General features: G+C 38.6%; 1 protein-coding gene across 6 annotated transcripts in view; it reads left to right on the top strand.

The window, feature by feature from the left end:
• PCSK5 (proprotein convertase subtilisin/kexin type 5) overlaps positions 1-22,100 on the top strand; it is a 452,855-nt gene that overhangs the window by 161,755 nt on the left and 269,000 nt on the right. For all 6 annotated transcript variants that reach the window (XM_057498570.1, XM_036893448.2, XM_036893449.2 and 3 more), the window contains exons 6-7: positions 2,436-2,524; positions 5,701-5,873. In XM_057498570.1, coding sequence (XP_057354553.1) covers positions 2,436-2,524; positions 5,701-5,873 — 262 coding nt within the window. The remainder of the gene's footprint in view (positions 1-2,435; positions 2,525-5,700; positions 5,874-22,100) is intronic.

Raw genomic sequence — 22,100 nt, 5'->3', positions numbered from 1 at the left:
AGCAGCAGACTGAAGTTTTGAAAGTTCTATGGTAGGTAAAATGCCGTTGAACAGCATCACATGCTACAGAGAAATTGTTGGTGAAAGGAAAATCAGTCAATTAGCAGACTTCTTTGTTGTCTTATTTCAAGAAATTGCCACAGCCACCTGAACCTTCAGCAACCACCGCCCTGATCAGTTAGCACCCATCAACATCGAGGCAAGACCCTCCACCAGCAAAAAGATTAGGACTCACTGAAAGTACAGAATGTTAGCACTTTTTAGCAATAAAGTGTTTTTTAGTTAAAGGACACACAATGTATTTTTAGACATAATGCTATCACAGACTTAAGAGACTATAATGTAAACATAACTTTTATATGCGTTGGGAAACCAATAAATTCACTTGACTTTCATTATTGTAATATTCACTTTATCGTGGTGGTCTGGAACCAAACCCGCAGTATCTAACCTGCAGGTGTGCCTGTCTATGCAACTGAGGTGACAGAAAGGCAGTAAGAAATTTGAGCAAAAGGCATGAAAAGGTTATTCATACACAAAAAAAGAAAAGCTAATAAATACTTGAAAAGATGTACAACACCAAATGTAATCAGAGGAATTACAAAAGCAATAATGAAATAACATTTTCCATGTCAGATTGGCAAGGATGAGAAAACTTGAAAAATTCGTTCTTAAGGTACAGAGGGTTTTGGCCAAGTATTTTCCCTGTTCTTCATATTGTCCTTCAACTTGGCTTATGGTCTTTCTTTTTTTTGCCATGCACAAGAATTTGATGCTTTATAATACTATTTGTCAGAGTCTTGCAGTTTTTATGAGGTTTGAATTACTTTCATCTTCTGTGAACAATTTGATGTACTCTTTGATCCAGTAATTCCATTTCTAGGAATTTGTCCCAATGTACAAAATTATGTATATGTTCAAGATTGTTCTTTGTAGTCTTGTTAATATTAGTGAAGAAGTGGGTAAATTTCCAGGAATAGAGGACTTTCTAAGGAGATTATGATGTGTGTGTGTGTGTGTGTGTGTGTGTGTGTGTGTGTATGTATACTTACAGACTTACATATATATATATATATATATGCATATGCACCATTTAAAAGATTATGTAGAGTAATAGTAACCATTTAAATGATATGTAGATTAATATTTATGTAGAAAGCCATTACTAAGTCTTTACACACATGACATTACTAAGTGGAAAAAGCAGGATAGAGCTACCTCTTGTGTAAACTTGTGGGTGTACCTATCAGTTGTAAGCAGTAATTTGCTTATAGCCACATAGACAACAGTCATATCCCTTGATGAGTGTAGTCAGTGCTGCAAAATGGAAAGGACTAAAAGAATTTGGGGGGGACTGAATTTTAGTCATTGTTTGGCTGCTTTTGACAGATCTCTTTATATCTCAGGGCCACATTAAAGGCCCTTACCACTGAAAATGAGGGAAGGGTTTGAGCGCTGGACTTAATAGCAATGACAAACACCATTGTGGTTGTCCCACCCCCACCTCGGCAGCCAGGGGAGACATTAGTAGTCAGCCCTACCCTTCTTTCTCTGGGCTCGGCCATACCGCAGAATTCTTCTCAACACACCATTTTAGGTTACCATTTCTAAGTATACTGTACTTTGCCCTTGAAACTTCTTTGCCATCTTTGGATAAGATGATCTTCAAAGTCCTTTCAGCTAATGGATTTTTCTGATCAAGGAACAGAGTTATTGTGATGAGAAATAACAGGAGTATTTTTCACACAGAAAAAATGTTTTACTTTTCTAGTAGCCACAGATGAGAAAAGCTTTGAAAAAAGGTGAAACAAACTTTGGTAATACATGTTATTAAATAAAATATTTCAACTTGTAACTGATATGAAACAATTGTTAATGGAATGTTTCACATTCTTGTTTTTTCATATAAAAGCTTTGAAATCCAGTGTGTATTTATAGCACACCCCATTTTAGATGATAGATTTTGACTGAAGATCCTTGATCAGTATTTATAGTTTAAGAAGTAGGTTCTCATATGCCCACATTCTTAGATTTTTCTAATACTTGTGTTGAGTGCTGGTTTTTAAATTTAATTAAAATTAAATAAAATTGAAGTGGTTGGTGTCCAGATTGCCACACTGGATAGCAGGAGTTGAGAAAATACAGAAAGAAAACCATGCCATTCAATTTTAGCCTTCAAGGAGATTTTTCTGGTTGGGAAAGTATGAAATAGCAAATAAGCCTATCAGTAATATAATCCAAAACAGACTCTACTAAGTGCCAAAAGTTGCAGTGGACAACTTAGTTGTCCATTTAAGTTCTGCTTGGGTAGCATGTTCCAGAAACACCCACAGCTTGATACATTCTTCACCACTTTGAGGTCTGAATGGTGGCAATGACGTGTTGAGTTTGTAAGAATGGAGTGTCTCACTTTAGAAAGTGTGTTCTCCCTGCAGGCATGGGACCCGCTGCGCTGGAGAAGTGGCAGCTGCAGCAAACAACTCACACTGCACCGTGGGAATTGCCTTCAATGCCAAGATCGGAGGTATGGGAAACAAACTTCTACGTGGATATAGAAACGAGCATGGATTTGCAGAGCCCTTGTTGAACTAAAGACAGCGTGTGTTTTCTGCATAGTAGTGTTTAGCTGTTGTTAACACCAAAATGTCCATGCTCTCATGTGTTATTCGATACAGGTAGAGGCTTCTGGAGCAGTACCTCTAAGGTGTTGCAAACATAGACATTTTTTTTCCTTAAACAGGCATGAAAAAAATGTTTAATAATGAAGATAGGGTCATTGACATCTGTACCAAACTATACAGGTGTTTCTGGGTCAGAAAGAAGTAATAATATAAACATCAGGCCATAATATCTCTATGGAAAGAAGCATTTTGAATTTCTGTCCAAGCAGAAAATTTTCTTTTCTTTTCCTTAGGCTTTACAAAAAGTTCCTTTTGATTGCAATCAAAATGGTAAATGGTAAAATCTTCTTTTGTAGTCCCATAATGTAGTGATACTATTTCCATTAGTAATGCCAGACTATATATGATATTGCACACAGATGCACAAACTCATATACATAGGCTTAACCAAAGCAGTATAAATCCAGGCATTATTAGAAGCAAACTCTTACTTTACCATTTGTAATCATCTCTGTTAACTGTAGCCTGGTGCCACAGCCACACACAAATGGGAAGAAAACACTGTAAGAGATGTTTTAAATCCTAGTTGCTTGGAAGGTGTCCCATGGGAGTCTCCTAAACAGTGTCACAGATGAATGTAGCTCCTGGAATTAGACTGACTTCTTTGTTTCCAAGTTGTAGCTAGAGATGGCTCTGTAAAAGGAAAATGGCAGTCCTTTCTAGGGTAAATGTAGAGGTTTTGTAAAAGGGACAATTTGGGATATATAATGATGATGCAAAGAAAAGTTTTTCTGAGACTATCTTGAATGTCAGACCTCAGTAAAAATTTGACCCCTTTCTTTACTTTACTTCACACTGAATCCTGAGAGTATGGCAGCTTGCTGGCCAGTATGGCAGCTGTATTCTGAGAGCATCTCCTGTGTGTCAAGGGAGAGGTTCATGGAGGAGCTAAAGGCAGGGGAGAAAGACCTCTCCCCACAGAATGGCATGGGCACTGGAGGCCCCTGATCTTCTCAAGAGAATCAGAGGATGGCAGCGACTGCCCCGTCAGCCCTTCTCACTGTCCTGGACACACACGGTCTCCCACACGTGGAGACACGCAGCCATGTCCCTGTCATAACCCTCCAGTGCTAATCCAGCACTCACTCACCTTGAGGGAATGAAGAGATGCATTTGTGAACCTCACAGATAAACTGCTGACCTAGCTGAACAGAACCTGTTAAAAAAAAACAAAAAAAAAGTATGGTGGTGACTTACGAATGTTCTGTCATCCAAGAAACAAGAACATTCTGAATTATAAATTTAACCCACAGACCCAAGATGTGAAGGTGTCAGTCACATAAAGAAAAAACTGCCTTTCATCTCTAAACTTGAAGAAACAAAATTCTTATTTGTTAATTTTTGGCCAGACAATTCTTATTACCCTCTAGATAGAATTCCATCAAGCATTTTATTTCAGGGACTTCCTGTCAGTTTCATGATGTCAAAACTGAATTCAGGTGTTGTGTGGGTACTCCTGCATGCTGGCTGTGATACTGGTTGGATTATGCAGGGGAGTTCATACTGTGCAGTGTTTATTTTGGATCTCTTTGTACTGTAGAAGTTCCATTGTATACCTTTAAGTACCAAGTAAGAATTCGAATTAGTTCATCTTTCTTTGGTAAAAACCACGCAGATGAATTTTGAATATTCATGTCAAATTAAAACAAACCAATAATTACTTAGGACCCATTCCATGCAGAGCCCCACACCGGGGATTCTGTTCCACAAAACAAAGTTCTGACAAGCTTCTATGTACAGTTTCCATTCTGTAATTTTTAAAGGGACTTGTTCACAATGTTTTTATTGCCATTCGATTTTGAAAAAATACTGAAATATTTAGTGTCATATCTGTCATATAACTTGGAATGGTTCAGCCTAATATTTATGTTTTTAGATGCGGAAAATGTGGCAGAATGTCAACAGTTGTTGAATACTATCTCTATCAGTGCTGGTGGTCATTCTTTTTTATCCCCCATGTTTGTAAATTTTATAGTTAAAACTTGAACATTTTTTTGAAGTTCAAAGAAGATAAAGTGCCTTCCAGAATATTTTTATTTTCTACCAGAAGTCCATCCTCAAACCACATAGCATCTAAAACTGCCTGATTAGGGGTTTTATTACTTACGCCCCACTTAGTGGTTACCAGTAAAAACTTGAAATCCTACTAGGCAACAAGGTTTTCCCAAGGAGTAAGCTTGGCCTGTAAGGATAAAATTTTTAAATACTACAATGTTTCGGGGATGTTATTTAGCTTAAGCTGAAGGAGACAGATGTTTGCTTAATAGTTAGATGTGGTGGTGTTCTATGTCTCCAAAATAAAAGGAAAAAAGGAAAGGCCTGGCATTTGACATATAATTGATTTCTGAATATCTGTGTCCATTTCTGCAAATTAAGGTTAATAATAAATTCCTATCTGTCTCCTGGGAATATACTTAAATGAAGATTAATGACTAAACTTTGCTGAAACCCCTCAAGGATTTTTCAATGTGTCCATGCACAGAGAGCATTCTCATTTATTATTTACTTTATAAATAACTTGGCAAAGTAGTGATATATTAAGTTCGCATCAGTCTTATAGATTAGGAAATAATATTAAATATGCAGGGAATTAGACAGCCTAACTTGGCAGCTTTCCAGATTTTGTGAGACTACTAAGGTCAGAATGCTTTATACCAATTATGAACACAAGTTATTTAATAAAGAGAAATTTAGGGAAGATGGATAGCTTGCAGCCCTCTCTGGCAAGGGCTCACTGGAGACAGATAAAGAGAAGGCAGAAATTGTGGAATTTAGAAGAAGAAATAAAGATGAAAAAAGATTTTAAAGAAGTTTTGCTCTTTTACATGCATTGTAACTTCCTTTCTCTCCAGAAAAGCTTCAGAAAAGTCCACATTATCCTTTTTTGGGGAAAACATGCTCACACAAGTGTTGATTATAAATTTATTCTTTCTTCTCAAAATGCTGTAACTGGAATATGTCTTTGTTTGGGTGTTAAGTAGCAAGCCTCTAATCAAACCACTTTCCATCTGTCCTGAAGGAGTTCGGATGCTTGATGGAGATGTGACAGACATGGTGGAAGCGAAGTCGGTGAGCTTCAATCCCCAGCACGTGCACATCTACAGTGCCAGCTGGGGCCCAGATGATGACGGCAAGACCGTGGATGGCCCAGCTCCGCTCACTCGACAGGCTTTTGAAAACGGCGTCAGAATGGTAGGTTTGAAAAGCTCAGCTCAGACTCTGTCCATCAGTGTTGACTCTCATAGGAAGCCTCTATGAAACTATGGTTTCCATCCTCCAGTCTGGAGGAGTGGATGGAGCTCGCAGGCTGAGCCAGGAGACAGGTTAACAGGAAGTGGTGCTGAACCTTCGCGGTTGTGCATTCCATCAGTTTTGGAAATGAGCTAAGAGCTGGAGAGTTTCCCTTGACAAAAACAGAGATATATTTGGATGGTTAGATTTGTTCAAAGGGACTGTATCTGTGAATATGTTAATCTTGCATTTGGAGAAGTATATTCTCGGGACTGTGAGATTGAGAAGTCAAGATACTGAACCTCTCCAGTTGGTGTTGACAGGTGGTCCAACCACGGCCTTCTGGCCATCTCTCTTTTGTGGTCCCTTCTCTCATGGCACCTCTGACCCAGGACAATATTACTGGTATGCTGGCTTCCTGGATCCCAAACCAGATAGTGCAGCCCATCATCATTTTCCTTGACTTCACTAAAAGGTTCACTGACCACTTATCCCCAAAAAACTGACCACATAATCTAACCGAATGTTTCAAATTACAGGTCTAAAAAATCCTGTCCTATTTAAATTAAATAAAAAATATGGACATTGCATGCTTACAATCATGCAAGGAGGAGAGCTGCACCAGAGGCAACCCCTTTGTCTTTCTGTTTTACCACCAGCCTCAGCTAAAATGTTATCACTTCTCAGAAGCCTTCTCACTGCCCAGCTAGAATTAAGTATAAACAATCCCTACCCTGTTTTCCCTGTACTTTATATCAGAGTTAGTTTTGTGTGTGTCTTCCCTGCTAAATCGGAAGTTCCTGGAGAGTAGAGCTTGTGCTCTGCTCATCTTTATAGACTTTGTAAAACCCTTAGAATACATTGAACTCCAGTGAGTGGTACTCGGTAAATGTTTGTTGTATTTAAATTAATTTACTATAAATTACACTAACCACAGGGTTGTTATATATTCAGTCCAGATTGGGAGCAGTGAATGCATGCAGTTATTAGTGTAATGTTGGTTCTTCTACCTTGGTGGGATTGGTGTTAGAGTTTTAATCACAAGACTGAGCTGAGCTGTCTCCTTATAATTAGGAAATAAACTGGAGGGGAAAGCTTATGCACTGCTTACGTATGTATTTCCTAACTACAAGATAGTTTGGTTAAGACATACTTTTTAGCTCCGTCAGTTCTCAGCTACATCAGAACCCTTTTAAACTATAGGATAATGTTTCAATCCATTGCCTAGAATTTTCCTTTCAAGGTGCCTGAACACCAAATGAATGAACTCTAACCTGGTGATCTCATTACCAAAGCCATGGACTATAGATTAGTATCCTCTATCTCTATGCCATCAATAGAATGGTCATTCACATTAAGTAAATCAAGCTTAATTCATATTTAATTTTCAAACTGTATGTATAGAGCTCTTAATGTAATGAAGAGCAAGCTGGAATTTCTCGTTAATATACTAGGACTGCACATAATCTTACAAGTGTATATTTATGGAAAGAATCCCCCATATTTAGTAGCTGTCATTGAGTCACATGACATGGACCGATGGTTTTCAAATTTATTTTTTCTAAGGAAATCTTTCCTTTAGTGACAATCTTAACTGTGAAAGTCCAATGTGTAAGACAAATTAAAAATGTACTTTGGTTGAAGGGGAAAAGGGTTACGATTAAAAACGAGATCATCTGAGGACACTGTTCAGACTTACAAGATTATGTTCAGAAGTAATTTTGGAAAACCTTATTCTATACTCATTAATTACAGAAGTAACCCCATGCTTATTATAATAAATCATACTATAAAGATGAAATTAAAATTAGATTTCCCACCCACTTGATAAACATTGTGAGTGGTGTGGACTCTCTCTCCCCATATTCCTATGTACATTCATTATGCTAAATGGGAATCATATGCCCTGCATGTTGCTGTTTTCACCTAACAGAATATTTTGGGCATCCTTCCCAGAAAATCCATAAGGGTAGAACTCATTTATTTTAATGTTTCAAAATTTTTGGAGTATATAGATACCATAATTAATTCAACATTCCATTGAGGATGTTTCAAGCTTTAATCTAGGAAAAAAGGGTTTTTGTTTTTAAACAAACCATTACTTTTAGAGTTAAGGTAGTAACAAAAGAAATAACTCTTAAAAACACCAAATTATTCTCTGGCTCCAAGCATTGCACATCCAGTTATGTAAAAGCAGCAGTGACCTATTTAAATGTTATCAGATCAACAGGATAGGGTTTTTACGTGTTTAAAATACATAGTCTTTGGACTTCAGCCAGGGTTGAGTCCGGGATCTTTCATTTACTGCTTTCTGCCTTGATATAGATCAAATTACCTCTTTGCTTCCATTTCTTCATCTGAAGTAGAGTGATAAGAGTACTATTTAAAAGACATGAGTGTTAAAGGAGATGATAATGCATATAAAGCAATTGATATAATACCTAGAACATAATAGATGCTCAAGAAATACCTGTGTACTTTTTCTTTTTTTTTTCCTCCCAGAGAAGAGATCATATCCTTCCAAAAACTTTTATTTCTCCTCAGTCCCCCATCTTTCTCTACTGTTTCCAAACTGGAGTTCTGGATGATTCCATTGAGTTACTTGTAGTGATAGATTTAAAATATTATGATAAAAGTTAGCTTAGACTTTCTAAGTTCTGTGATGCCATTTATGTTGTTATTTCTCCATCTATACGCACCTTCAATTTTACTTGCCCTTAAAATAAGCATATGTTCAATTTCATTGAGATAACCTCGATATACAAATTCATTTCAGTTATCTATGTTTGTGTCTTGAATTTCATTTATATTTCTCCAAGGGATGTTTCTCTAAATGTCTATGAATATATAACTTAATATTTTAAAGCATTATATTAGGTAGTGTTTTTCAAGAAAAAGGAACCTTTCACTGTGTTATCAGGCATCAAATGAAACAGTAAACTTTATATTCTTTGAGATTGTTCTAATTTGTGTTCTTTATATCATATACATGGTCAAAAATGTATAAAATAATTGGGTAAATACTTTAAAGTTAGATTATAGAGTACAATAAAGAAACAAGCGATGTATTGGCTGAGTGATTTAAGGAATGAAGGAAAAATAGCTAATAATATAAATACTTCAGATAGCTAGCTGAAAACTGATGTGACAACTTAAAGTTACTCTGGCTTAATGGGGTCTTAACTACATCATCTACAAAAATACAGGAATGAGTATTTGTTTATTCTTTCTATTAAATTTAGTGAACTCCCACTCTCTGTATACTATACATAAAGGGGTAAAGGAGACATGTGCATTTTATGTGCAATACTTATAAGTCTCTACAGTCTAGCAACCAGACAGAAAACACACAAAGAAGCAATCAAGACTGTTTGAGCTAAAGATATGAGTAAGGAATGAAATAGCACTGGTTGTGGGGAGCAGAATGGCAGATGGGGAGGATAGGGAGTCTTCTGTGAGGCAGTGATACATGAACGTGAGGCGTAAGTGATCAGAGGCCAGTCATGTGAAGAAACATGGGAAGGATGTTTTGTGCAGAAGGAACAGCGTGAGCAGAGCACCCTGAGTGGGGAATGATTTGGGTGTGTTCTCACCACAGAATGCTAATCTGGGTGTGGGGAGCAACTTGGACGAAAGCAGGCTGTTTAAGAGGTGGGTTGAAGAGGTAGGCAGGGGCCCATGCAGCAGGGCTTCCTAAACTGTGGAGGGTGTTTGCATTTTATTCTGTTACACAGAGCTGTTGAAGGTTTTCAGCAGAGTAGTAGCTTTTTGGGAAACATAATTTTGAAAGATCACTACTGTATAGAAAATGAACAGTATGTGGGGAAAGGGTTGACTAGGCAAGAACAAAGTCTTGAAATGGTCCAGGGAAGAGTCGTTAATGAGTTGGACTAAAGGGGCAGCAATGTCAAGATAACCAAAGAGATCGGTGTCAAGAGAAAAGCCTAAGTATCGAGAAACATTTTCACAAAGGAAATAAATTAATTTTGCTCAGAGAGTCCAAGTATTGATTGCATCCATTCCTTCTGCTTGCTGGGGCTAATCAAAAACATAGCAAATGGTGGATTTCAAAATTTGTTTACTGTAAGATAAGTATTTGGCTCAGTAGAATGTAACACTGTTTTCAAAGACTTTTAACAAAATCAGAATTGATTCAATTTATAGCCCCTTTAGAATTAATGTGCCAAAATTTCATTAGAGAAACTGTGTTGAACAACCATGTCACAATCAACAACTTTCTCTTTCTCCCAAAGATGGCATTTATTTGATGCTCAGAAGCTATAAAATTAAATGTGAGAATTAAAGGTATGTAATTTGGGCTGCATACAATTAATAATAGTAATAATGCAACAATATTCTACATTTGCCAGTGTAATTTACTATAGTCACTATTCGAAGCCCTGAAATAGATAACTTTTAATCTTGACAATAATCTCATAAAATAGATACTATTCGCTCCACTTTTACAGAAAAGAGATATTCAACATAACTAAAGAAGTCAGAACATGGGCCTCAAAGAAATCTAATAAATTGTTTTCCATGTTGTCATTCCTGTCCTATTTGGTACAGGAATGTTGTTACATTTGTGAATTAATTGCTCATTTTCCATCTAACTCCACCCGCTCCATTTCTTCACTGAATTCCATCCCTTCTCATCTCCTCAAAGACATGGCTCAACCAACTTTCTTTTCTTTCATCATCAAAATTTCTCTCTGAACTGTAGTATCACCAGCCAGATATGTCCATACTGTTAATTTTCCTATCAAGAGAGAAAAAAAAACCCTCTCCTGTCTCTTTACATCCTTCCAGTGACTGCCTCATTTCTCTTTTTCTCTTGAGAACAAAATTCCCTGACCTGCTGCCATGCTTGCCCTCTACCAGCTCTCCCTGCATGATCTCTTGAAGCCACTACATCCGGATACGGATGCCCTCACGCCATGGAAGCTCTTCTTGTTAAGGTCACAGTGATCTCCTCTATGAAACCCAGGGCTCTTCTCTGAACTCTCACCTAATTTGTCCTAACAAGGAGGCCTTCCTGGTTCTTTCCATCCATGATAAAATACACGTGCACTCCAACCCTTCAGAATCCCTTCATGGCAATTATTATCCCTCCTTCGAACTATTGTATTTACTTACCTTGTTGATTGTCTCCGTAACAACCCAGAGTTTAACTGTTTTGTTCCATACTGTATCCCAAGTACCTAAAACGGTGTCTGTTTAGTGAACCAATGAATGTGCGAATGACACTTTGCCATTGCTAATTTACTGCATGTACTGAGTGAATTTTCTTAAGGATCACACTTGCCTTGTTTCTGATTAATAGTTTAGAAATGAGTATTTGCATACAGGGTATATAGCCTGGTGGTTAATGCACCCAGACTCTGGTTTCAGACTCTCCAGTGGATTCCAATACTTTCTTTGTTCAAGTTAATTAGCCTCTCTGAAGATCAGTTTGATCCTCTAGAAAAAGGAAATAAATGCTAGTAAATGTAAATACTTTATAGGACTGTTGTGTGGATTATACAACTAATGCCTGTAACTGTGATGAATCTTAACCATTATCATCCCTGAAAAGGCAAGGGTAATAAAAGTAACATACTGATGAATCATGCAAAATACTATAAGAAGTCTTGATTGTTCAAAATCTCTGAGTCTAATCTGTTTTATGCTGTTGTGATCCTTAGGGAAGGTAAGTATATAATCTTGAAATTATAAAGGAATGGCCAAAATAGGTGAGACAAAATATCCAAGAGAGTATTTTCTAAAGTTCATTCCATAAAACCTAAATTAATAAAATGCTCAAAAGGGTAGGGGAGGGTAGAGGGTTTTTGTTGTCAAATGTGCTTGAGAAATACCACCTATTATATGCTCCCTTTGGAAATTTAAAAGCTATATTAAAGGCTCTGAGAAGTCCTGCAGTAAAGAGATATGTTTAACTTATTTAGTTAATGTTCTAAACTTAAACTACACAAGAGCTTTTATTTCCATGACTTTAAAAATAGCTATTCAATTTAATTTCATTTTAAATTCTTTGGAACTACTTTATGAAAATTCAGCTAAACTCATTAGACCTCTAGGGTCAGAATGTTAGAATTGGAAATAATTCTAGTGGGTGAATTGTTTTTACCAACCTCTATATATTTATTTACTTGCTGATGTTATTGACCCAGTCTCTTCCTAATACTTGTGATTTCTTCTTTTCCTCATCCTAGTCATCCCATGAGCCTTTTTTTCCTATACTACTTCCTAAAAGTCTATGGAATCTGCCCTCTTGTCCTCACAATTAGAACCATCATCTCTCATATAGACTTCAGCAATAAAGTACTTCCAAAAGTTCCATCCTCCTAGCTTGAGCTTCAGCCTTCAATTCAGCATGAACACTGCAGATGAAGCAATATTTTTTATATGTAAATCTTGTCATTTGTCTTCTCTTTAAAACTCATCACTTCTCTCTGTAACCAACAAGGAACATTTTAAGCTTCTTAGGAGGGCATACATGTCTTTCAAAATTTTGCCAGAGGTCTCAGAATCCACATTTAATGTGTCAATTTAGGAAAGGACAATTCAAAACTTTCTCTCATTCAAACTGACAGATTCCACTTGCCATGGGATCCTTTGGCCTGGCTCCTTGGTATGACTGGCAAAGACTTCCCTCAAGGGAAACTCTTGGCTTCCTTTACCCAGGAAGTTCTAAATAGGAAAATGTTTTTGTAAAATGAGTGAGTGAACCAATTAACAGCAGTTCAGATACAGGTGACCCCAGGTTTGGTGTCAGAATAAGAACTAATTGCCTAAAGTTTTCTTTGATAGAACTCTTTATTCATTCATGTATTCCTGATAGCATTCATTGGTTGGTTAGAATATTCTAGACACTTTGCTAGGTGGTAGTGAAAGATAACACTCATCCTTGTCATTGGGGAGCTCACCATACAATGATGAATTAATATTCTAAATAAAGTGCAAGAAAACTCCCAAAGTCTCTTCAGCAAATGGAATTTGGTAAGCATTAAGAATGATAGACTGAACACACATAACAAAACTTCCTCTGTGCAGTCCAGTTGCCTTGCAATCATCTTTTTTTTTTTGCCCATTTGGGTTACTAACCTTTAATAATACTTGGTGCATTTGATATTCATCAGCAGGTGTCAAATGCATTGACAGTTTCCTGACCAGTGTGTTTAATAATGTCCTTTAGAAAACAAGCAAAAAAACTTAAAAGCGAATCTTTTCCCTTTTCCATAATCAGAAAACCTTTATTAAGGTTACGAGTAGTTCTTTTATTATTTTACTCAAGAAATATTCCTTGAGTATCCCCTACATACCAAGCACTGGTTTGGCATTTATCTTAATTTTTTTTTAATGAAGTATAGTTGATAAATAATGCTCTTCTGGTTTCCCCTTCACCTAATTTTATCTTTATCTTTTACCTAGAGAAATCATGTAGCTCATTGTAGATACTGTAGTAACACAGCCTAAAGAGTTTGCTTTGCCATTTTATCTAAAGTACACTTTCAAATCCAGGTCATTTTTCTCAGAGCTTCTCATGCTTTGGGTTTATAATTAAGGCATCCAGTGAATTCATAACAGAACCAATGTCAAGGATGGAGAACAAAATGAGGTGAAGTGAGAATCATTGGCCCCCTCTCTGTTGGAACCATGGTCTTCATCCCATCTTTACTCTATTCAAGGGTCCAGATGGAAACCAGAACATCTCTCAGCACATGCCTGGCTGTTGAGCCTCTTATGAAGTCTCTGATAAGTATATTCCCCTTTCCATCATTGGTTTCCTTTTTAGTTCACCAGATTTTACAATTGATTTGCTATTTGGAATATTTGCTGAAAGCACGAGGTTGTGTACAGTCTCATGTTGTCTCTTATGTACACATGTGTGCACACACATTTCTCCACCCTTAAAGTCATATGCTCACCAGAAGGGGAAGGAAGAGGTATAATGAGCTTGATGAATAAGTGAAATAATGATATTTGTAATAAAATAACTGATTCCTTTTGGAATGGGTATGTTTTTATCTGATACTCACCCAGCTGTAGCAGGCTTGATACCAGTTTGAATTTTAATAAGTGACAGATTGCTGTTAAATTAGTTGGCAAATGTTGTAAAACTTTGGAATGATATATATGGGTTGGCAAAGATAGACAAGGGAGCTTATTTAATATTGGTTCCACTTAGTGAAAATTGACTTTAACTAGGGTTTGTTCTAAAAATCCTCCTTTAGGATTTAACTGTATCCTGGTGGAACTCTGTGTCTTTAAGCCTTTAACAAAGCTAAGAAGTGACTTGCAAATGAACCCAATATAACATTATCCATTTTGGAAACAAAGAAATGTGTGTCTTCATAAGCACATATGTAGTTTCACGTTCTCTTATCGTCACAAAATTATCTGATACCAGATAACTGATGTAGATTATTAAATATCAGATTAGTAAGTATCAGATTTAGATGGCTATATTATTACGAATTGGGATGCATTTTTATAGAAAGGAGAACAAATCTCTTCTAGCCTAAATATGTGCAAAAGTCAAATATTTATTGTCACCTTGTTTTCAGATTTAGTTGTGAGATTTTATTTTTACCCCCATGAGTAGTTTATATTAACTTTTGCCAATTCCATTCTAATTCCCTCTGTTCTACTCATGGATTAACCGGATTTCAGTAACAGTCCTCTTTTCTGTTCGTTTGTTTTGTTCTATTTATAGTGACTACCGTGCCACATGGGGAAATGAAGTCCTTATCACAGTCATTCGATTATAGTCTGAATGTCCTTGTTTATAGAGAAGATACAAAATCAGAGAGGGATTGGGTTAGGTTAGGTTTGGTCCAGACAGTCCTGAGTTTCTGTGATTCTAAACACAGATTTGAGAAAGCTGTTGGGATTTCCTTCAACAAAACATGGCAGTAACCAGAATGAAAGGCCACTCTGTAATAAACAAGTATAAATTGAACTGAGTGGATAATATCAAATCATCTGAAAGTATAAATGGCTTTTATAGCAGACTTTTTTCACTTAACTTGAGCCTATAGTCCTCATCTTTAAGATAAAAATAATCAAGTCGAATTCTCAGATTTTAAACATTATTATGATTATTTAATTCAGATAACCACTTGAATTAGGCATGAAATGATCCTTCTAGGACCTCACCCAGGTTGTAGATGGGAAACCAAGTCTTGACAAAGTAGGTATCCTGGCCACTAAGAAGCATGACTGGTTCAGAGTCAAGTCTGACTCCTGGCAAGCTTGCACTCTTCACCACTGTGCTGCATGTGACATCGGCCACTGGCCAGTGCATTAAGTGGGCCCATCTGAGCACATGCAGGCACTGTCAATGGTAGCCAAAATTACAGCCATGAAAGCCGACAGTGCAACAGGGACCTCTCTCGGAACTCCTGGGGAACTGATCATCCAGGCAACTAACCGCATATTCTGAACTACACTGTATTGTCTTTCTTACCATTCCTGTTTGCAGCCTGTGATGATGTAGAAAGGACTGGCCTTAAAGTCAGAGGCCTGGGTTAAAATCATGTTGGTTTCTCTCTATAGTGTTTTGACCCAGGACAAGTCACTAAACAATCAGAGTTTCCTTGAACCCTGAGCAAAGGCAACAATACTTTCTGGAACCATCATGAGGATGACTGACCTCTCACACATGGGGTGCTCAGACCAACTGCTGGTCTCTTCTACAGGTGAAGGGCCACATGCAGTGTATCTTTCAGGACCCCAGAATATCCACCACAGAGTCTTAATACATATTGTAAGCTTAATGGCACTTGTAGATTTTTTTCAGAAGTGTGATGTGCTTTAAGTCAGGTTTATGTTTATGGGAAGAAAATGTAAAGGGCTGATTTTCTCTCTTTCAGAAATGTTATGAGCTACTCCACAAAGGAAGAAGGTTTTTGCTTCACAGAGTAGAGGTCTGTGACATTCAAGCCCCATGGTGGGCTTTAGAGAAGAGCAGCAGCTCGCTTCCCTTTCAGAGCTAAGCTGGCAGTTGGAAACAGTCCACAGAGAGCCAGCCTGTAACCTAGAGCTAACTTGGAGAAGAATATAAACGTTTTAGCATTGCTGGAGCATCCCTCTGTCCTCCTTCCCAAATGCCTTTCCAAACATTTACAATAAATTCCTTTCATACCCCTGTTGATAATAAATGGTTTTATTCTCTGTGAAAGGAATTTTTCAAATTCTACTCCTTCAACATAAATTTAAAGGTGATGGCATCTTTCTGGGCAGTTGCAAAATAGGTGATTAATGTTATATCTTGGAAACGTCCTTCTCAGTTTCCTAAGTCTGGCTCTCCTGAAAGACCGAGCATGATTTTTGCCTTTGCTCTGTGATGCTCCAAGATGTAGAAACTCTTGGCCCATGTGTCTTTCTTTTTTTCTCCCCAAAGTGGGAAGAATATTGGGATGGGGGATGTGCCCAGAACAGCTGGGTTGGTGCTGGTAATCACTGGTTGGGATTATTTCAGAGAGCAAATGAGATTCACATGTACTTTTTTAGCCTCTTGGAATGAGGAATCAAGAAACCTAATCTGCATATTCCTCCTCCTCCCAACCAGTGTTCTCGGTCCACAGGCCGTGGGAAAAACAGCTCAGCCAGGGCTCAAAGCTTACAAGACTGTGGGAGTGACCAGAAGTAAATAATAACCTTGCTAAGTTTTGCTGAGGCTTCAGTGAATCCAATAAGGAGGACATGGTCTGAGGAAACAATGGGGAACTAACCAATAGGAATTGGCCATAGATAGAACATTAAAAGCAGGCAAATGGTTTAGGAGTGTTGATTTGGCAAATGAAATAAGACAGGAGGAGAAGGTTTTTGGGTATTTTATTTTGCTCTAATCCAGTACTGTTCAGCAGTATTTGCCTACACCATGTTATTAAGCACATTTAGGAACACCCAGGGTCAGTACTGGTCAGTGGGAATCAGCATTTGGTTGAGGTGAGACTGGACCCATCTGGCCCTCATCCGGCCACAGATTAGCTCTGCCAACTTCATTTCCTTAGTTTCCTGATGCAGAAATTTAAAATTTCACTGCATGAACCTCCTATGTGTCCAGCTTTAATATCCATAACATGTTATTGTGCTCCTAATTTTTATGTGCAGTCCCTAAATGTATATCTAAAGGTTAATAGGAAACAAAATTCTTTGCCTGAAAGCAGATTTATTTCCATTAGCAAATATACCAGGTTCCTAGATATTCTACTACCCTTTCTCCCTGAAAGACTGATTTTCTTTTTTCCAGTTATACTTGAAAAATAATGTAAAAGAAATCTACACTATTGTGATGCTGCTCTCAGGAACCAAGGGTCACACTGTTGTGTACTTTGGTGATAGAATGTAAGAAACTGTGCTAAGTATACAAATCTTCTTTGTCAGCCCTCCTGAAGAAAGGGTGGCCTGGGTGGCAGGATTGATTCTGCCAGGACTTTAGTGGTTGATGCTTTACTGAATTTACATTCTGGCAGATAAGGTGGATAAGCAACTCAATTTCTTGGATTGTTATTGTTTTTATTCTGTATGTTCACAAAGTATAAAAGTAGCTTTTTATCAGGAACCTGAATCTGGGGGAGTTTTGTATTTGCAACGTTGACTAATTATTCTTTACACTTGTCTTTGACCCTATTACTCCAACTTTCCTTTTAGAAAACTGAGCTAAAGTCACCTGCAGGCTCCCTGAATTTAGTGTCTCATGGTGCTCATTTGTGACTAGAACATGAACGATATCGTAAAATGAACCCTAAATGTAGGTTATAAATGGCACTTAAATTTTGTCATTTTACCAGAAATGCTTGCAACTGTTATTACCAGCAGCTGATCCCATAATCAGGCTCTCTGTTCCTTTAAAAGGGAAGCCAACTGCATTTGGTATGCTCAGACGAGATCGGGTACGTTGAGGGTGGTATGGCCGTACGTTTGGTATGCTCAGGAAGCATATAAAATGGATTTTCATTTGTGCATGGTAAGATTAATATGATCACTAATAACTGCATCTAATATTTTCAGTGTATTATTAGAAAGTCAACAGAATATTAAAAATTGCTTAATCTACATGGCTTAGTGATCTCTTGTGTACACAGCAAATCAGAATACAGAAAACCTGGTGTGGGGTGGAAAAGAAGGGTACGGTTGAGCTGGAGAAGAGGAGGGGGTGAAATCCTATCACAGGAGAAAAGGCAGGAAGTCAAGAATGGACAAAATAGTTTACCATTCACAAAATCCTTCTTTGCCTTACTTTTTGTACTTAAAAACAGCTCGTCTGTATTTTCAGTTTTTCCCCTCATCAACCATCCTTTGACAGGCTAAGTAGTGTAGAATGAGGACAGTGAGGACAGCCCCACAGAGTGTTTTTGGTAAGTCAGTCTTCCTTGGGGATGTTTTGCCAGTCCTTCTTCCAAACCCAGTGTAGTGCTAGGTGGCCAGGTGTGGCGGGGAGGCACAGCAGGGCAGGTGTGGAAAGGTTGAGAACAGCAGCAGGCACAGCAGGTTTCGGGGGAGGACGCTGCCTTGTTCTTCGACTAGCTGTTGAAATCCTCTTTGGGAAGCTGTCATTTCCATTGTTATATACTTTAAATCCTAGAATTTTTGCTTAGAAACAGGTGAAATTACTGAGCCGATGGCTGCGCTCAAATCATCAATAAACCATCATTAATGACAGTCGTTTTAAAATGCTTGAAGTAGTTCCTCCTATATTCTGAGAGCAGAAGTAGAGACAAGTGAAACCTGTATACTCTTCACGTCGGACATTCCAGCAGTGGAGTAGAGGGGAGATGTAAGAGTTGCACATGTGTGCTGTGTGGGTGAGGGTACTGGGGCTGGAGTTAGCATGCTGGCGTGGGATTGTGTCCGACAAAAGCAGACTTAACCTCCAGATTGCTAACCTTAAAAGCCATGTCTCCTTTTGCTCATTTAGAAACATCTCCCATCTGTCTTTTTCAATTCCCTCGGGTTTGGCGTGAAGTGGCTCACGTTATTCCCAGGATCTAATTCAGTCTCCTGTAATTAATTCTCTGCCCCCACCCTCCACCCCTCCATTACCATCTTGCCCACCTGAACTGATTGAAGAAGCCAGTCTCGGCTTTCTCATTGCATCTGTCCCATGACTCCATTCTGGTGGTATATTTCCCAAAGAGAAGACTTTTCTCCTACCAAGTTCCAACAGTATCAACTCCAGGGTCTTGGAAACCCCCTGATTTGTTTTTAATTGTTGATTTTAGTTCTTTTCTGATGACTTTTTGGATCATCATCAAAAGCCTTCATTTCATGTGAATCGTCTGCCCTATTGGTGATGATGATTCCAAGAGCTGTTAAGTATGGCTTTAAAAAGCAATCTGTGTTTTAGAATTCTGGAGCAAACGTTTTGTATGTGAGTGCTGCAAATACCTTTCAAAAGCGGGTGGTGATGATTTCAGTTCCACATCATGTTTCTAGACCAGGCCTATTTCTTCCAATGAACCCTGCCTCCTTAAAGAACAAGACTGATTTTGGAAATTTTAGTCAGAATATCCTTGAGCTTTAAAAAGATGAACAGTTGTCTCTTCATATCACAGTTGCTAAATAGTTTGTAGGTGTCCTGGTCTTTCTGCAACCTCTTCCAGCTTGAAGCCCCTTTATGTGTGAATCATGTGCAGAAAAGCTTCCTTTAGAGGGTTGTGCTCTTTCCTCACAGAGAGGATGAATTTCAGGAAACGGTGGGGGGCAAAGTTGTGAGGGCCTTTGGTAAATTGGATAATCAGGCTGTGCTTGGAAGATGTCACGGATAAATGAACATTCCTCATCCTAAAGTTGTTTTGTTATGTCTCTTCATGTCAACACATAGACATGGAGGTTCTGATCAGACGTGTTGCAGTCTCTGCTCCTGTCTCTACCACATTCTGGTTATAGGATGATGTGCTCATTTCTTAATGTTACTCAGTTTCCTAATCTGTAAAAATGCATATCTAACTTGGTGTTGCTCTAAGTTAGCTAATACATGTGAACTGATATATATGTATATGTATATACACCTACTAGGGCAGTGTCCAGCCACATTTTTTGTATTGCAAGAAGTCTCTAGTCACTTATTCATGCCTCTTTAAGAATACTTTCTAAGCAATATGGGAGAAGAAGGCAATATTAAGATACCAAGTAAAATCTAACTGCACTGGCTGAAAAATTATCACACCATTTTAAAGAAAGAAATTTAGGTCCACCAAACTACAGCTCTCAAAAACTGGCTTGGAGTATACGATTTAAGTGGTAAGCCAGCATAAAGTAGCCTTTTCTGAGCTCCTGAGCCAGAAGAAAATCCAGTTCCTCTTTAGCCTTTAATAGTAATGCATATGGGGCATTATAAATGGATTTTTAGAGGGCAAAAATGAGAAGAAACACAAGCACAATTAGATACACAATGAAAGAGAATATTTAAGAGTTTGGTCAAATGGGTCCTGTGTGGATTTCACAATGTATTTCACCTTGAGTTTACTAACTTTTAACTTATCATTCAATTAAGCGGGAGGGTTTTTTAATTCTTTTTTTCATCCAAGACCGTATTTAAATAACCAATCATAATCATAATACTTCACCAAAACTAGAAAATGCCATTAAGATCCTTTCTTCTTTATGATATTATGCCTATCTTCCTTCTTCCTACATCCCACAATTAAATTACTCTGAATTTTGGAGAACTGTCCAGACTTTTTTCAAACTGCATATGTTTCGGTTTTCTGAATATTGCACACTAATGAAAATTTGCTGTGCATCTGTAGTAAATAAATCTTTGAACTGCTAATTGTTTCAGATTAACCCCACAGATCTTTAGCAACTGTCTTTATTGCTTTCTCAGCCCGCAAATTCAGTTTGTTTATTTCTGGGAGTTGAATCATAAACCATACACACATGCATAAAGGTCAGATTGCCTCCTGAACAGCGTGGTGGCTGCACTGGATGTTCCGTAGCCACCATGAGAGGCAGGTCATGCTTGTCCCCCCTCACCTTTTGTGAGTCAGCGGGGACTGCCGTAACTGAGCGCCACAGACTGGGTGGCTTCAACAGCAGAACTGTTCGCCCGCAGTCTGAGGCTGAAAGTCTGGAAGCGTGTGACCCTGGTGACAGCAGAGCGGGTTTGGGGGACGCCTGCCTCCTCCGCTGCAGCCAGCCTCCGCCTTGCCATGCCTTCACGCTCTGTGAGGCGCGCTTTCCTCTGCGCGCATACTCCTGTGGGCTCTTCCCCTTCTCACAAGGACACCAGTCCTGTCGGTTAGGGCGCCACCCTTATAACCACATTTAACCCTAATTACCCCCTCAATGACCCTATTTTTATATACAGTCACACCGGGGGTTAGGGCATTGACATATGAATTTGTGGGGGACATGATTCCGTCCATAGCATGCTTTAAGGATGATGCTGGATGGCTCTCATTCGACCCTCCAGAACCCTACCCCGTCTCTCCACAAACTCCATATTCAGGGATGCTGATCTCCAGGTGCTCCCTAGGCCAGGCTTCTGCTGGGGTTCGGCCAGTGGGTATTTTGGCAAGAAATGGGAGAGAGGGAGGAAGAGACTGGGATCTCACCCAATACACACATATTCCCCTGGTCCAGCCCCTGCATGAGTCGGTGTGTCCCCTAATTCTCAACTGTTAGCCCCACATATCCAGTTCCAGAAACTCCCCTCTCCCAAGCTCCCTTCAGGCCTGGGAAGAGGGGTGCAGTTTTTGATCCCCTACTGTCCCTTGGAGTTTCCCTTCACCATGCCCGGTTGTAAAAATAATTCCTTCAAATAATCTAATAGAAGGACATCACGTCTATCTGGAAGGGACATTTCCAGGGCAGTGGCAAGCACTGTCCTGTCAACCACCTGTTCTTTCAACGTCATGGATCTCCAGAGAGCCCCATAGTAATGTCACTGTCCCTCCAGTGGTGTCATCTGTGGATGCTGCCAGAATAGAATGACTTGTGGTCCCACTTCTGAGGAAGCATACTTGTCAGGTTGGGGTTTCTAGGGAGAATTTTGCATCAGAACCTATGTCCTTCTTCATGACGATGCTCAGGACTATGCCTGTGTCCTTTCTTTATCATTCTGTCCTGCCACCAAGTCTAGAGAGAGCCTGGAGGCTGGGCTGCTCTAGATTGCAATACTGAGCTTCAGTGAAGATACTGGATATTAGCTAAAAACAGCTTAGCAACCATTAGCCC

The sequence above is a fragment of the Manis pentadactyla genome, chromosome 3, assembly GCF_030020395.1.
Source record: "Manis pentadactyla isolate mManPen7 chromosome 3, mManPen7.hap1, whole genome shotgun sequence".
Lineage (NCBI taxonomy): Eukaryota > Metazoa > Chordata > Mammalia > Pholidota > Manidae > Manis > Manis pentadactyla.
This window is presented reverse-complemented; position numbering and strand designations above follow the sequence as displayed.